Source organism: Typopeltis vanoorti, chromosome 6, assembly GCF_054136105.1.
Source record: "Typopeltis vanoorti isolate ZY-2024b chromosome 6, IOZ_Tvanoo_1.0, whole genome shotgun sequence".
Classification (NCBI taxonomy): Eukaryota; Metazoa; Arthropoda; class Arachnida; order Uropygi; family Thelyphonidae; genus Typopeltis; species Typopeltis vanoorti.
The window spans coordinates 135270311-135288047 of NC_143554.1; the positions used below are offsets into that span (position 1 = coordinate 135270311).

The 17737-nt window shown below is 35.4% G+C and overlaps 1 protein-coding gene across 2 annotated transcripts in view; it reads right to left on the reverse strand.

Moving 5' to 3' along the window:
- LOC150105967 (DNA-directed RNA polymerase III subunit RPC3-like) overlaps nt 1-17737 on the reverse strand; it is a 164015-nt gene that overhangs the window by 56313 nt on the left and 89965 nt on the right. For both annotated transcript variants that reach the window (XM_090393728.1, XM_090393727.1), the window contains exon 6: nt 4707-4884. In XM_090393728.1, the coding sequence (XP_090249854.1) occupies nt 4707-4884 (178 nt within the window). The remainder of the gene's footprint in view (nt 1-4706; nt 4885-17737) is intronic.

Here is a 17737-nt window from a genome sequence, read left to right on the forward strand (position 1 = left end):
CAATACTAGAGCAATAATGTTTTCTTATTCAGCCATATCTTATTCACGTGCATGCACTGATGATTGTAAATGATAGGAAATGTTTTACTATCTTACAGTTTCAGGAAAAACTCATAAATGTCACAGCTGTCCAATAAGATGAAATACTATTCAGAGAAGAGGAAATAGATATATAATTAATTAATTGATTTAAAAATAATAAACAAATATAAATATAAAAAATTATAAACAATATATATAAACAAAATAGTGAATTTTTTGTTTACAGGAAACCATCCTTTACAGGCAGATATATCCAAACATCTTCACATCATCTTCCTCGCAAAAAATAGGTATTATCAAAAGTCTTGTACACCGAGCATGCACAATTTGTTCTTCTGAGTCTCTTCTACTAGAAGAATTAAATGAAATAAAACTTACTCTGTTACTTAACATGCACAATGAGAACTTGATACAGAAAATATTTGATAATTATCATACCTCTTCCAGATTGCAATTTGATGTTAAAAGGATCAGCATACCCTATCTTAAAGAAACATCCGAACAAATAACAAGAACCCTTCATAGATATAATTTGTACACCACCGTCAAACCAGTCTGGAAGTTTTCATCTTTCTTACCCTATTAAAGATATATTATCACCTTTATCCTTGCTTGGTGTTTATATTATCAAACATCAAATAATTTGTACACCACCTTCAAACCAGTCTGGAAATTTTCATCTTTCTTACCACCTATTAAAGATACATCATCACCTTTATCCTTACCTGGTGTTTATCAACTACTCTTTTCTTGTCATCTTTGCTAATTTGGACAGACTGGACATTCTGTTACTATTAGAATAGAAGAACATCAAGATTATATAAGATTTTTAGATTCTGAAGGTTCAGCCCTTGCTTCTCGTGCCATCAACACAGAGTTCACTGTAACTGTACCAAGATGCTACACTGCAATAGGTTCAAATTTTTATTGTCTATTTTTTTAATCGTGTGAAGTCTATACCACCATCCTAATCTTAATCAGACAAATGTATGCCTATTTCTAAGTTTTGGGAAGTGATTACTGTTGTTATTTTTAAATTAATTAATTAATTATACTTCTATTCCAACTTCTCTGAACTCTAATAGTATTAGAGTTCAAACCGACACACACACGATATTATATGCATGCCATATGCTCATTCTTGTATTCAGAATTTAAATGTTGTTACCAGTTTTTCTGTCCTAAAAGAAGTCATGACATATTAAGTGAAACATATAAGAGTAATAAATTATATATAGTTTTCTCTTACATCTGTGAAGCTGGTATTCAAAAAAATACAGTACTCTATGTAGAGGTTTTGGTCTTTAGCATAACATATGCTAAATTCTGGGTCAATGTTGCAAAATTTTTATAAGCAAAAAACATGAAGCTGGCTAACTTAAAAAAAATCATGCATCATGGAATTTGTGAATTCTATGATATACAATTTTCTGCCATATCTTCATGAACTATGGAGATTCTCACAAATGCTGCAAATGGTCATTTATCAAAATACACTGGCTAGTTAAGTGCACCTCTTATGGCCGTACCCAAAATCCTCATAAGAATTCTGAGATGCTATGTCCTATTACTCAGAAGTTATTGCAATAATGCTTACAACAGAGACACATACTGACTGACCAATACTCTTTATACAACAGGCGCTACAACAACTCATACGAGGTGGTATCAAAAAGTTTCGAGACTAGGTTTGTAACACGCCAACAGATGGTAGCACAAAGGCTGCATGCACAGTCACAGGGAGCACTTACCTTCATAAGTCAGCGTGCCAAAAGACATCGTCCTGTGTACATCGGGAGCTGTGCAACTGATGCTATTCTGACCACCTGCGTTACCACATCAGCGATTTCATCATGGACAGCAAGTTAGAACAAAGAGCAAACGTGAAATTCTGCATGAAACTGGTCAAATCTGCCACAGAGACATTTGACATGATTCGGCAAGTTTATGGTGATGATGCAATGAGTCGTTCGAGGTGTTTTGAATGGCACGTGTGCTTCAAGAGCGGAAGAACATCACTGGAAGACGATGAGAGATCAGGAAGACCTTCAACGAGCTCAAACCCCAAAAATGTCGAAATCATTCGGTTTCAACATTTTTATCAAACATTGCTGTTCGACAAAATTGCTGCCATTGTCGGTGTGTCATAGAAACAGTCCAAGCAATCCTCACATGTGATTTGAACATGCGCCATGTTGCTGCCAAGTTCGTCCACAGGCTGCTGACCCAGGAACACCGCGTCGAAGTCTGCCAAGAACTCTGTCAGCATGCCATGGATGACCCATCCTTCATGTTGAGGGTCATTACCGGTGACGAAACTTGGGTGTACGGGTATGACCCTGAGACGAAGCAACAGTCTTCACAGTGGAAGAGCTCATCATCTTCACGACCGAAAAAGGTGAGGCAGGTCTGCAGCTCAACCAAGTGCATGCTCATCGTCTTTTTCGACATTCGCGGCATTGTGCATCGAGAATTCGTCCTCAGGGGGCCAACCATCAATAGCGAGTTCTACTGCCAGGTTTTAAGGCATCTGAGAGAGGACATTTGGCAAAAGCGACCAGATCTGTGGTGCGAAAAACTGGATGCTCCACAACGGCAATGCACCCTGTCACTGAGCTCTCCTCACATGTGAGTTTCTTACCAGAAACAACATGATCTCACTTCTGCACCCACCCTACTCGCCAGATTTGGCTAATGCAGACTTCGTCCTCTTCCCGAAGATGAAGATCAAGCTCAAAGGTCACCGTTTTGACACCATTGTGGAGATCCAGTGCGAATCGCAGAAGGTGCTTGACATGCTTCGAAAAGAAGACTTCCAGGACACATTCCAGAAGTGGCAAGAAAGCTGGGAGCACTGGTATGCAAGGGGACTATTTTGAAGGTGGTAGTGTGTAAACGTAGATAAATAAAGTAATTTCTCATAAACAGAGCTAGTCTTGAAACTTTTTGATACCACCTCGTATAGTGCAGCTGTGAAAGAGCATCTTGTACCTAACAACCTTCTTCAGAGTTGCAGCAATGACTCTTAGGCTAAGTAATGAAGCAAGTCAATGACTATTCTAATTCTAAGAATCATTAGGGCCAAAATCTGAATAACACTAATTTGAAGTTGAATATTATCAATTTGTTACTTTTATCAACATAGGTATTCAACAAGATGCCAAATTTGATGCATTAAATCTAATAATAAAAAAAAGAACACTTTGAAAACACAGCAATCGGTCAATTATCTGAGTGAATTAGTCAACTGATTTCCAGTATAGCAGTGTGTAATTGTTTCTTCAAGTATTTTGAGCAAACTGATTTCCTGTCACAGTTAGATAAGATTTTCCCCTCCTCCTCCTCTACAGATATCTCTACAGGTCATACTGTTAAACTGATTTCAGTCAAATCTGGAACATGGCTGTTTCTTGTGCCATTGAATGGCCCAAAGAAATTCATCCTATGCTATTAAAATGAAGAGGAGGGGCACTTCCATATGATGATGAATGTACTATGTGTTGTGTTAATGATCAACTAAATATTAGATATTTTAAGGATACTTGTGACATAAAGATTGAATAATATAAGCACGTAAACACAAGAAAGATATTTAATTAGCCAAATATTTCGGTCTGAAAATTGCAGACCATCTTCAGTGGCACTACAAAAATAGTTTTAAAAAATACAAGGTGGAATACTAACAATAGATTATTTAAAAATAGAACCAGCCACGTGATGTTATATCACTAAGTATTAAAGGGAATATTATTAAGCAGAGACATGATTGAAATAAAGATATTAATTAATCAGGATATTAATCAGGATAACTCATTATGAATTAATGAGTTATCCTGATTAGACTTTCCCAGATTTTTGATACAGATATACAGTCATTCCGATTCAGGTTAGGATGATGGAGTAATGCCTCTATGCTTTCTTTAAATAAATGTTCAAATTTATAGCAGGATCTATGTAAGAGGCGAGTTTTTGACCAAAGGATGTTGTGGTTAGTTTCAATCCCGTGCTGAGCCAATCCAGATTTTTCAGGTTTGTTGTGATAAATGGAGGATTGAAATTCTTGGATTCTTTTTTTTTTTCAAGAGAGTGTCCAGTTTGTCCAAAATAGGAGAGATCACAGTTGCAGGGAATTTGATAAACTCCAGGAAGAGACATAGTTGAGCATTTGTCTTAAAACTTTTTTTTTTAAAACTGTTCTTGTAGTGCCACTGAAGATGGTCTGCAATTTTCAGACCGAAATATTTGGCTAATTAAACATCTTTCTTGTGTTTACGTGCTTATATTATTCATTATTAACTAAATATTAAGTTAAATATATGTAAGACTATCTGTATTATTGACAACCGGCCAAAGAGGATTATTATTTATTTTTGAATATTTTTGGAAAGTCACAGATATGGGGGGGTATGAAGACTTTCCTTTTTTTTTCATTTGTCATATTACTGATTTCTGTCAGTAAACTGATATGCAGTATAGTCTCTTAAAACAGACTCAACCCTCTTCACCATACAGTCGATACTACATGTGCAGAGATAAATAGGATGCTCATAAGAGATTCATATGAAAGAACATATTAAAGATGCAGAGAAAAGACAAATGGAAATGTCAAGTCAATATTAAAATATATCTGATCACTATATATTACGCATTTTTACTCCACAAACCTCAGCTTTTATATTTGTTTCTTTTGTTAAAACATCTAAAATTTCATGGCATGGAACAGGATTAGTTGTAGGAGCCCATGGATCACTTCTTGATTCTGATAATCGTAAAATGATGTTGACAATTTCACCAGCTTTGTTATCAATTTTTTTTTTTGCAGCAGATATGATGGCACAATTTCTACGGAGAAAAAAAATGGTTGGAAATTATAAAAATATTACTAAAAATAAATATTTTAATATAATGAATATTAAAAATATGCCTCTACAAATCTGACTAGTTTGAGAACTGGGAGATCTCCACATAGCCTTTTAAGGATTTTTTATATTTTTTTATATGTAACTTCCACCCATAAAAGGTTGGATTAGTACTAATCTATAATACATCAGTACTGTGAGTAGGCTAAGCATTTTTTTTTTTTCATTTTTGTAATTTTTTTGGAGATATTTTTTTATTTATTTTTACTTGGTCTGGAAATTCTGCTCTAGAACCCAAACAATACTTTTTCAAGTCACTTCATGCCTGCCTTTAATAAGTGGGATGATTGTCTTACATTGGATGAAGAAATTCATCTCCCATCTAAAGACAATCACAGACATCTAGATATGTAAATGGTAGGACTGAAACCCACAACCTGTTAGTTGGAGAGAGAATATGCTGAGAACTGACTGGAACTCCTAACCTGTGTCCAATTCCCACCATCTCTTGGTGCATCCCATTATCAGCTATCTTCCTGGATACCGAATGAATGAGGATGCAATAGCAATTTGGGATTTAGCTGACCAAACTGTATTCTGTATTGACTTAAACCAAAAAGACAATGATGGAAAAACAATGAAATCTCATGTAGGTAGGAGCATCAGTTAAACAAGACACAACTATGTTCATCATGGAACCAAGCTGAACAACGAAACAACATTCAAGTTTTTTCTAGTGGAAAAATCTCAAATTAAAAAGAAGTGAAACTAGTAGGAGAATTAGAAAACTACATAACTGAGGTAACTAAAACAAAGAAGACAAACTAGGAATATGTTTACCGTATTTTTTCAAATTAAAAAATATCACATAGAACATGCTACCTACATGTTCTGTGTTTGTTGGTTTCCTATAAATTGAGAAACCAACAAATACAGGATGTTAAGTACATGCCACATCTCATCATCACCCAGTGCAAAAAATATGTGGGAGATGATATCTGATCAGAAATACTCAACTATGGTAGAGTATAAAAGTTTTATAGTTGGCTGCACTGCAAATTCAGAAGGCATAGACAATAGGTCAAATTCCAGATGATTACAGTTCTCAATAGTACCCATCTATAAAAAGGGGAAATGAAACTATTCTTCTTATTATTCCTTCCCTCCTCTTTTATCTTTCGGTGTAGAGGATTTTCTATTCATTTAACTGTTATCGTATTGAGGATAAGGTGGTTAGCCCTATGCCTCCTGGTGTGTCCTATGGTTGGAATATGTTGTCCTATAGTTGTGCATGTTCACAGGCCAGTTTGCCTGTTCTGTGGGACGAAAAATCTGAGTTTCCAGGTGAAAAAATCCTCTACCTCACTCACCTTTCACTGAAGACCAGATAAAGGTTCCTCATGTCGTGGACGGGAATCAAACCCAGGTCTTTCAGACCAAAGGGCTTTGTCTATACTGACTGAGCTACGGAGGCGGAAATTAAACTAAATATGTGAATTACAGAGGAATTTCTCTATTGTATGTTTCAGGTTAAGTACAGGTTAAAAAAACTGTAAAAGAGAAACTTGGAGAAGAACAAGCTGGGTTCATACCAAATTGGGATTTGTTAGGTCAGATTTTCATTATTATTATTATTATTACTTGATACCTCCAGGAAGTCCTAGACTCGTTGAGGGAGGGCGCTTATTCTAAAACTCTCCGTCTCCACCACTCAAACCACTATATCGTCTACGCCAATGCCATCATTATAAGACAACTAGTTGTGAAATCATGTAATATAAGAGGGATCTGTATTTAAGTTTTGTAGATCCCTCTTATATTTCTTATATTACATGTATTTAAGTTTTGTAGATCTGAAAAAGGCTAGTGACAAAGTGCCAAGAGTAAAGAGGTTCAAAACAATATAACTATATGGTATTGTAAAATTCGATGCAATGAAATTTTGTTAAAATTTTCTTACATCGATTTTACAGAAGTCATAAATCATGTGGAAAGAACAAAATTGTACATTACTGTATTTTAAAGGATAAATACTGATTGTAAACTTGTAAAAAGTAACTGACTAAAAGAAAGACATAGAATTGTTCATAAATTATAAAATATTGTAAAAGTACAAATTGTATATTACATTGATTTGTAATGTACAATTTGTATTAAGTTTTGATGTAAAATTGCAAGAGTAACAGAATATTAAAAGTATTTCTGCCTCAAGTTAAGAGGATTAGACAAGATTATGTTGGCAACTTGAAAGTGCACAAAGGTGGTGAAGGTCATTCAGATGCAGAGATTTTGCCGCCAAAACTAAAAGTCAAGACAACAGTGATGTCAAGATTCGGGGGTCTCCGACCCTAAAACAAGGAACTTTGGAATCGTATAAAAGAGGTCTTAAGAACTCCAAAAAGGGGAGCTCTGAGTTTTTCTTCTTGCTGCAGTTTGTAGGCCCACTCGGACTTCTGAGATTTCATTCAAGCATGACCCCTAGGCACGGGGAACCAGGAGAGGTAGATTATTCTTCGGAGATGGTATTTTTGGTAATGGAACATGCCACATGCAACCAGATACATGGTGCCTACAGCAGACCTAGAATGCACAGTGAGCTATGCTACAATTCCCAGAAAAAGACTACAGCAGGGCGATTGCCAGGAGCCATTCAGCGAAGGCTAGTATATAGGATGGAGGAAAGCAGTTGGCAGAACCGCCACAAAATCTTCAAAGCTGGTAGGATTGTATATGTTTCTGCCAATTTGTGAGTAGATTCTATTGTATTAATGCTGAGGAAATGATTAAGAATTTTATGTCCACTGAACATAACACTGTAAAAATAATTGTACAGTTGCCATAGGAGATAATTGAGGCTGAAAGTTAGCCAAGGATGTAGACTGTAATAACTAGCATATATTAAGATGAATGTTAGCCAATGATGTAGACTGCAATAGCCAGTAATTGCCTAGATTTTGTAAAGCAAGTTATTTAAGCATTGTGAATAGCAGGTAAGGTTACAATTGTAAGGTTACAATTTGAGCTTAAAATAGGCATCAGAGAGAAATTGTTCAATTCTATATTAGATTGTATAGTTGCTTAAGGTAAAACAAACATTTTGTTTGCTTAAAATTATTGCCTGATCTTTGACCAATGCACTGTCTCATAAAAACAATTGAACCTGTGTGCTTAAATTAGAGAAACTGCCACGACTGACTAATTAAGGATTATTTTAGAAAGCGATCAATGCTATTTAGGAACAATTTTTTGTGAGGATATCAAATTAATCATGATAAAAGACAATAAAATAAGCAAATATGAGAAGAACAAGCAAGTTAATTGATATAGAATAATAGAGAAATTAGTCAAAATACTAAACTAGATGTATATAAGCCAGTATTTAAACCAATTTTAATTTATGGATTTGAGAGGTGGGTTAGAAATAAAACACCTCTTATGGATCTGAGAGGTGTTTTTTTTTCTAAACCACTTCTCAGATCCACAAGATAAAATGTTGGATATTAAACTAGAACCATTGTTTTAATGCCTAATAGACACCGTTTATAATGGACAATGCCTAATATCCAATACTAAATGTAACAATTCAACATTGTTAGTATTCAGGAATGTGTGAGCTGAGTTAATTTCAAGTGGTATGGTCACTTGAACAGAATGAAAGAGGAAAGGTTAGCAAAACAGGTGTCTGATGACAAGATGGAAGAAACAGCATCCTTTGTAGAGAAAACCAAGATCTAAATATACTGATGCAGTTAGAAGTGCCTTAGAAGAATAAAATGCAAGATAAAACATATAGACTAATTTTCAAGAAAGATGTTGAAAGGAAGTTTATAATAACAAAAAATTATTGTGTAGTATCATAATATTCTGAATACTGCTTGCATAAGATGTATGAAAACACCTTTCATTAGTACTTTCATTAGTAAGTTATAGAAATGAAATATTACAAAGGAAGTGAAAGGATGAAGTGGAGTGCTTCTCTTTCTTGCTTTATACATCTTTCACAAAATCTCAACAAAAAACACACTTCACTGACTATCATATTTTAGAACACAGATTCAAATTCTTGACTGCAATAGAGAAAAGATTTTCTAAATAGTGTAATTTTATCCAATAAAAAAAAATAATGTATTTATATTTCATGAAAAATTTCCTACAAAGGATAGAGATTCTATAAATTTAAACATTGTGTCATTTACAATTTACTATTTTAACACAGTACTTCTCCATAATCTCTATGTGAATTGTATTTATAAAGCACTATAACATGTATAGATGAGGGTGTGAAAAACAAAGCTTGTATTTGATTTTTCAAAATGCAATTAAGGTTTTTATTGTAGTCTGGTTTATTTTCTAATATTCTGAAACCAGTTTAGAAACAATGGTATCATTAGGAACTAACATTCTACAATGAGTCTCTGACTCCATGGAGGTCAGATGTTAATAAATGCAATTTATGTTTGCCACTTGCACAAACAATTCTCCCTCTTTTGTTAAAAATTCTACACACCTAAAAAGTATTTTAGAAAACCACACCTTAAATAGTTCAGACCTACTGGTGAGTTTTGATATCACCTCACTATTTACTAATGTACCATTGACTGAAACACTTAACTTACTAAATTCACAATTTCCCCCTGATATATTTCAGCTATTTAAATTCACAGTACAGGCAGGTTATTTTACATGGAAAGGGAAAATATACAAACAATTAGATGGGACAGGTATGGGATCCCTGCTTTCTCCCCCTTAGCCAACTTCTACATAGAACATCTGGAAAAGCTAGCTATCAACACAGCCACTCTCAAACCTAGTCTCTGGCTATGCTATGTTGATGATGTGTTTGCTATTTGGACACATGGCCCAGGCACATTGAATACATTTTTAGTGCATCTAAATAGCCAGTACCCTAAAATCCACTTTACAATAGAACTAGAAGCCAATAACTGCCTGCCCTTCCTGGACACACACTAATCACATGTCTTCCAGAAGGTTCCTTATCATTTTCGGTTTATAGAAAACCCACACATACAGGGAAATATTTACACAAACAATCACACTATCACCCTTCTCAACAATATGGTATCTTAAAAACACTAACCCATAGAGCTAGAACAATCTGTTCCAATCTGTTTCAGCTCTCACTGCTGAACTTTCTCACCTATGCCACATCTTCCTAACCAATGGCTATAATCCCCATAAGATAGATAAAATACTAAATGCTACCCAGAAATCTCCCCCACTATCTACCACAGAAGACTACAACAAAACTATCACCATCCTGTACATTAAAGGCACATCTGAAAAGATATCTAGGTTGCTTAACAAACACCATATTTAAACCTTATGTGAAATTGGCAACTCTCAACCGTTCACCTAAGGACAGATTCACTCCTTTATCACATCCAGGAGTCTATGAAGTGCCCTGTTCTTGTCATCGAGCCTACTACAGACAGACAGGAAGAACTGTGGACATCTGCCTCAGCGAACACAAAAAATATATCCTGCACTTTCACTATGGCAAGTCAGGTCTGGCAGACCATGCTTTGGATACCCCCAGCACACAGGATCTTTCTTCTTTCACTGCGTGTTATTCCCACTTCCTATGCAGGGTCTGTATGTTACTTAGATGCAACACACAGGATCAACTGGAAAAAAACAAAAGTACTGCACAGAAGCTTCTACAAGCCAGAGAGGTTGTTCCTGGAATCAACAGAAGCCTTAAAACATACTCCAAACCCTAACAAGTATGGCTGTGTAAATCTACCAAAGATTTGGGAGACAGTCATCCTAAGACTAAATTAATATTTATTTATTTTTATTTTTTTCAAAACTTTGGACTACTATTTTTTAAAACTTTCAAGGACTACTATATTTTTTTCAGAACTTTGGACTAATGTTTTTTTTTTTTTTTTAATATATATAACTTAGATGGTGCCATATTAGGACTTTAGTCTTCTGTTGCACGCTGCAATTACTTATACTAGCCCCACTGTTACACCGAATTGTGGTTGTCTCACATTTGTAACAAACTGTTTTGTGTGCTCTGAAGATGCTGGATATAATACCAGCGAAATATTAGCTTTTAAGTTAATAAATAGTTATTTTCTTATCTATTTGTGTTCGCATCAATACCGTTTAAATCCAATTCAACAGTAGAGAAAAGATTTTCAAAATAGTGTAATTTTATCCAGTAAAAAAATAATCTATTTATATTTCATGAAAAATTTCCTACAAAGGATAGAGATTCTATAAATTTAAACATTGTGTCATTTACAATTTATCATTTTAACTAGCACTTCTCTATGTAAAAGAAGTGCTGGTCACAAAACAAGTATGCTACACTGATGAACTGGAATAATGGATTCCAAATAGGATAATGGACTGTAAGAAGTTTGTATAGAGCCAGAGTATTTCACTAACTCACCCATGAATTAAATAGATATGAAATGGATATAGTAATAGTAGTAGTACATAAGACAAGATGAGTAGGGGAAGTTAAACTGAAGTGGAAACAACTCAGATAAACATGAACTGAAAGCAAGATTCATTATTCAGAAAAATTATGATAATCTGCAATTGAATTTAAAGCTTTTAATGAAAGAAGAAGCTAAGATTATAAGCAAAATGGCTTGATAACTTTTATTGATATACATGCACTCACTGAAGCAGGCTGCAGTATTTCACTAACTCACCCATGAATTAAATAGATATGAAATGGATATAGTAATAGTAGTAGTGCATAAGACAAGATGGGTAGGGAAAGTTAAATTGAAGTGGAAACAACTCAGATAAACATGAACTGAAAGCAAGATTCATTATTCAGAAGAAATTATGATAATCTGCAATTGAATTTAAAGCTTTTAATGAAAGAAGAAGCTAAGATTATAAGCAAAATGGCTTGATAACTTTTATTGATATACATGCACTCACTGAAGCTGGCTGCAGAAGAAGAAATAAACGATGAATTCTATGAAAAATGGGAAGCAATTCTAAAAATTCCATAGTACAAAAGGATAAAATTATGTTATTAGGAGATTTTGGTGTGAAAACTAGAAGGAAAAAATATATTAAAAAATTATTGGAAACCAAAGCCCCCTTCATGGAGTAAGATCAATTAATTTGGCTGTATTTAGAAATTTAATAATAAGTTATTTAGATAAAGAGCCAATAGGCTTTCGGCAAAGTAAATTTATTCAAATAAGTGGATATTGAATCCAACATTATTTCTTAGCCGAATAAGAAACTCAAAGATAGAAAATCTATCAAAGAGTTTCATGCCGAATATAGAAAACTATAAAAGTTTGGCGAGTCCAAGCGTAAGCTAACAGGTGGTACATGCTGGGGCAACTCATAGTAAAGGTGGAGTAAGCTCCGTTAGGTTAGCTTACACTTGGACTCGCTGAACTTTTATAGCTTTCTATATTATTATTATTATTATATTATTCAAGCCTCCATGGAGTCAAAAGACTCTTCGTGGGAGGTCCTTCCTAAGAAACACAAAGTCTATCAAGACTCATCGAGGGGACGTCTCCCCCTAAGAAACACAAAGTCTATCATACCATGCCTTAAACTCATTGACCGTTCTCGCTCTCACCACTTCATCAGGCAAAACATTCCATGGTTCAACCACCCTCAATGCAAAGAAACCACTCCTCACCATCTTGCTCACAGTTTTCTTTTGTAACTTCCAGGGATGGCCTCTTGTCATCACTCCTTCCCGTTGTTCAAGAACTCCCCAGTATCAACCCTGTAACCACCTCTCAACAGTTTAAAAGTCTCAATCATATCACCTCTCCTGATTCTATCCACCAAATTCTGCAGTCTACATTCCCTCAGCTGATCCTCATAACTATCATTGTACAGTCCTGAAACCATAGTTGTTATCTGCCTTTGTACCCTTTCCACAGTTAATTTATCACCTTCAAATCCTGGGGATCAAATCTGAGAACAATAGTCTAAGTGTGGTCTGATCAGGGTCTTATACAACGGAATGATAACTGTTTTATCTCTGCAGGTCAGCGTCCTTCTCATTATTGCAGCAATCCTCTGTGTTACCTTCACCACCTTTGCAATATGTCCCCTAAATTTCAGGTTTCTATCAATCATCAACCACAGATCTCTTGTCTCCCCTACTTCCTCCAGTATAACTCCTCCCATAGAGTATGCAGTGTCCCATCGATGTTTCCCAAACCTCAAGACCTTACATTTTGCTGCATTAAACTGACACCCCCATTCATTTGCCCCTCTATCTAGCTTATTCAAATCCTTTTGCAGGGCTGCCGCATCTGCACTATTACTAATAATCCTTCCCAGCTTCCATCATCCGCAAACAACTGAATATCCCCTTGCAATCCACTGACAATGTCACTGATATAAAAGTTAAACAATATAGGTCCCAGTGAGGTAAGAAGAGGGTTACCCCACTTGTAACTCTCTAATTCTTAGATAGATTTTCTATCTTTGAGTTTCTTATTTGGCTAAGAAATAATGTTGGATTCAATATCCACTTATTTGAATAATAATAAGTTTGTTATGTTTATGAGGAAGAATATACAAACAAACAGGGAAATCTCCTGATAGATATACATTTAACCAAACAGACCATATCATAATCAATAAAAGACACAGGAATTATTATTATTATTATTACCCAAGACCCCCATGGAGTCAAAGACTCATCTAGGAGGTCCTTTTATACAAACAACTCATCATACCGCACTTTAAGCACACTTAAATTCTCTGCAGACATCATACTCTCAAGGCAAGGCATTCCAATCATTCACAACTCTACTTGAAAAAAACCTGTTTCTCACTCCCCTGCTCACATCCTCTTTATACAGTTTCCAGAGATGACCTCTGGTTCTCCCCTGATCTCCCACTGTTTTCTGTAGAACCTCTCCAACATTGATCCTATAACAACCTCTTACCAACTTCTAGGTCTCTATCATATCTCCACATTTTCCTCCTATCCACTAGACTCTGTAAATTGCATCTTCTCAATCTTTCCTTATATTAGACATTCCAGAAGTCAGAAACTACCTTAGTCAGTTGCCTCTGGACCCTTTCCAACATCTCTTCATCCTTTTGAAAGCCAGGTGACCAAATCTGGACACAGTAGTCCATGTGTGGCCTAATCAAAGCCTTATACAATGAAACAAGAATTTCCCTACTTCTACAAGTCAGTGTCCTCCGCATCATTCCCAGAAGTCTTTGTGTTGTCTTCACAATTTTGGCAATGTGTCCCCTAAATTTCAGATCCTTACTCACTATTACCCCAAGATCTCTTATTTCCTCTACCTGTGACAACATATTCCCACCAGGCATAAATTCTGCATACCATCTTTGTTTTCCAAATTTTAAAACCTTACATTTTGCAACAATGAACTCACATCCCTATTCCTGTGTCCAATCACTCGATTTATTCAAGTCTTCTTGTAAGGCCACAACATCTTCTCTACTCTTCAAAGTTCATTCCAACTTTGCATCATCTGTAGACAACTGAATATCTCCATCCAAATTGCATCCGGAATATTTGGAATTACAGAGGAGCTGAATGTGATAGCAATAATTTTCTAATTGGTGCTATTCTTCAGGTCAAAATAAACAGTAAATATTTTTCAGCAAATATGAATCAACTGAGATACAATATTAACAAACTAAATAAAATGGAGGAGAGAAATAAAGAATGTGAACTGGCAGTAAAGAAGGAGAAAAAAGATAGAAGTAATTGACTTAATAACAATTTGATATTCATGTTACTTGAATATACAAAGAAAGAAGGAAACTAATAAAACAATCAGACAACAAAAAAATGAAACTTAGTACATGAATGGACCAAAGAAATCCAGAAGTAATTAGCATGAATAAACTAGAGAAAAGCTTTTATTGAAATTAGAAACAAGAAATAGGTCCACAATAATAATTAACAACAGCAGTGGATAAACATAAACTACTAGAGATGAACAGCAATCAGGTGGAAACCTGTTTGCTATCCATCATCTTTAGAATCAAGAGAGAGAAAGAGAGAGAGAGAGAAAGTACTTTAATCAACTCCTGTCAAATGCAATGAACTTGCTGAGACTTTTGAGCAAACAACTTATCATACATGTTGGCTAGAAAATATTTAAACTTTCACTAGCTGGAGCAGAAGAAAATATCAAGCAACTCAGAAACAACAAAGCACCAGGTATTAATGGAATAATAATAAATATACGAATTATATATTGGATTTTTATCCTTTATCCAAGTATTAGCAAACAAAGTTTGTGCCTGAAGTACTTTCAGGACAGAGGCAACTCGTAGTAAAGTTGGTACAAGTTCTCATCACCTGCCTTAGTATCTCCAATAATGCAAAGCACATCTCCTTGCGAAACTTATACCACCTTTACTACGAGCTGCCTCTGTCCTGAAAGTACTTCAGGTGCAAACTTTGTTTGCTAACACTTGGATAAAGGATAAAAACCCAATATATAATTAATAGCATATTTTAATAGCAATTAATAGCAATCCAGTCGAGAGTCCATTGATCATCGGACCTCACTCCGTTTACAGGATAAGGTGGTCAGCCTTATGCCCCGGTGTATCCTATAGCCTGTAGTGTTGAGTTCTCAAGGCCAGTTTGCCTGCTTTGCGGGATGAAAAACCTCAGAATAAACTGGGGAAAAAACCCTGCTGTCCACGCCCAAGACTGGCTAACTTGGCTATGGCTGAGGAAGATCCTTCAGCTCCTCACGTCACCGACGGGAATCGAACCTAGGCTGCAGTATTACTGATACTGCCAGAGAGTTTCGAATATCATATAGCATTGTATCCAGTCTCTGTGCAGCACTGTAAATTAATGGAATGTTTTCCAGACATTTGCTAAGAGGTTGCCTTTGCTCTACCATGGAGCATGAAGAAAAATTTTTGGTTATAACAACAAAACACACCATAAACATATAATCAACACACCATGGCAGGCAAACTTGCAAGTTAGCACCATTCAAGCACAGGTATGTGGATTCTCAACAAACTGTGGCAAGATATCTGACAAGCACTTATAGGCCCGAAGGGACCATAGCCTGCATCTTTAATCCACAGCTCATTGTAAATAATGTTTTCAGTGCACTATGGAAAATTATGGAGACAACTACCATGTTGTCTCCATAATTTGGTTTATATTAAACTTTAGTTTAATATAAACCAAAATGAACACTTGACGTTTCGACCTTCATATCAAAGTCAAAATGTCGAGTGTTCATTTTGGGTTATATTAAACTAAAGTTTTACTCTAACACAGTAGTTGTCTCCATAATTTTCCATAATGTATTCTGATCTCCATGTAAGCATGAAGGAAAGGAATGTTTTCATGGGTGTTGTACCCTCCATAAAAATTAGACAAGATGCCAATGGACTAATGTACTCTTTACAGATAAGAGTCATTTTAGTCTTTCCTCTGATTCTAGACATCACTTGATCTGGTGTGAATGTGGTACTGCTCACCATCATGAGAATGATCTTGAAAGAGATAGATATGGCAGTGAGGAAAGGCATTATACATAATGGACACATCGAGCTACAAGTACTGGAAAAAGGGGAATACAACTGGTATTCCCTTTTGTGAACGATTGTTGCAATGAACGATATTGCAACAAAGTTCTTCAATGTCAAGTTCGATCGTTCCATGGTGCTGTAGGTGAAGAATTAATTTTTATGGATGACAATGCCACACTACATCATACACAAGAAGTGGAGATACTTCTTGAGACTGGGGATATTAATTGAATCGAGTGGCAAGCATGCTCCCCAGATCTCAACCCCCATAGGAAACTTTGGGATGCTATAGGGAAATGCACTGCTGCTTGAAATTCTCCTCCAGAACACAAACAAGGCATTATACTTGCTCTCAAGGAGGAGTGGACCAGTTTGCTTCAAGAACTCCTGAATCACTTGATGCTAAGCATGGTACAACATTGTGAAAGATGCATTTTTGAGAAAAAACGTACTGCATTTTAATTTGTACAAAATTTATAGCACTTTTTTTGTGTAATATAATTTATTAGTATGCTGGTAATAAATTTATGTCTCCACATTTGGCTGTAATCATGAAAACTTTTTCATATACAGGTAAAAATGTAGTTCGTCCTTAGCTTTGGTCACCTGTGTGGTATGGTCAGTTAAATAGAATGGAAGAGGAAAGGTTAGCAAAACAGATGTTTGATGTCAAGACAGCAGGTGGACTTAGGTGGAGTGATTCAGTCAGAATTGCCTTAAAAGAAGAAAATGTTAGATACGACAATGTTGGAGTGTTGACAAGTAATAGACTAATTTGGGGGAAAATTGTCGATGGAAGATTATTAATAATGTAAACTTAATCATGTAGAGTTGTCATAGTAGTGAAGACCTCTTGAGGGCAAATATCAGGAAATTCACTCATTTGAAATAACTCAATAAAAATTATGATAGGATTTCTCAGTGTATACTGTAGTGACATTATGGCTGATTTTATGTAGTATATACCTACATGTTGCGATATACAGCATGTGTAAAATATTATGCATATTATTATACTGAAATTAAATGAATTACATTTTCATCAATATGATTTTAAAAAAAAATCAACTAATGCCTTTTTATTCCCGGCGAGGCTATTTTAAGCCCTATCTAACTTATGGAGACTGAGTGGGCAGTTCAATCTCCACTGGTACCCAATCAGAGATAGCTGGCTCAAGGCTATCACTAATTAAGCAGCATGCAGTGAAGAGAGATCGCTCAACAAGTGCTGCCATCTCATGGTCCCTAACCCTAACACTCATATTTAATGTCTGAAATAATGTGGGTTCTACGGTCGATTTTTT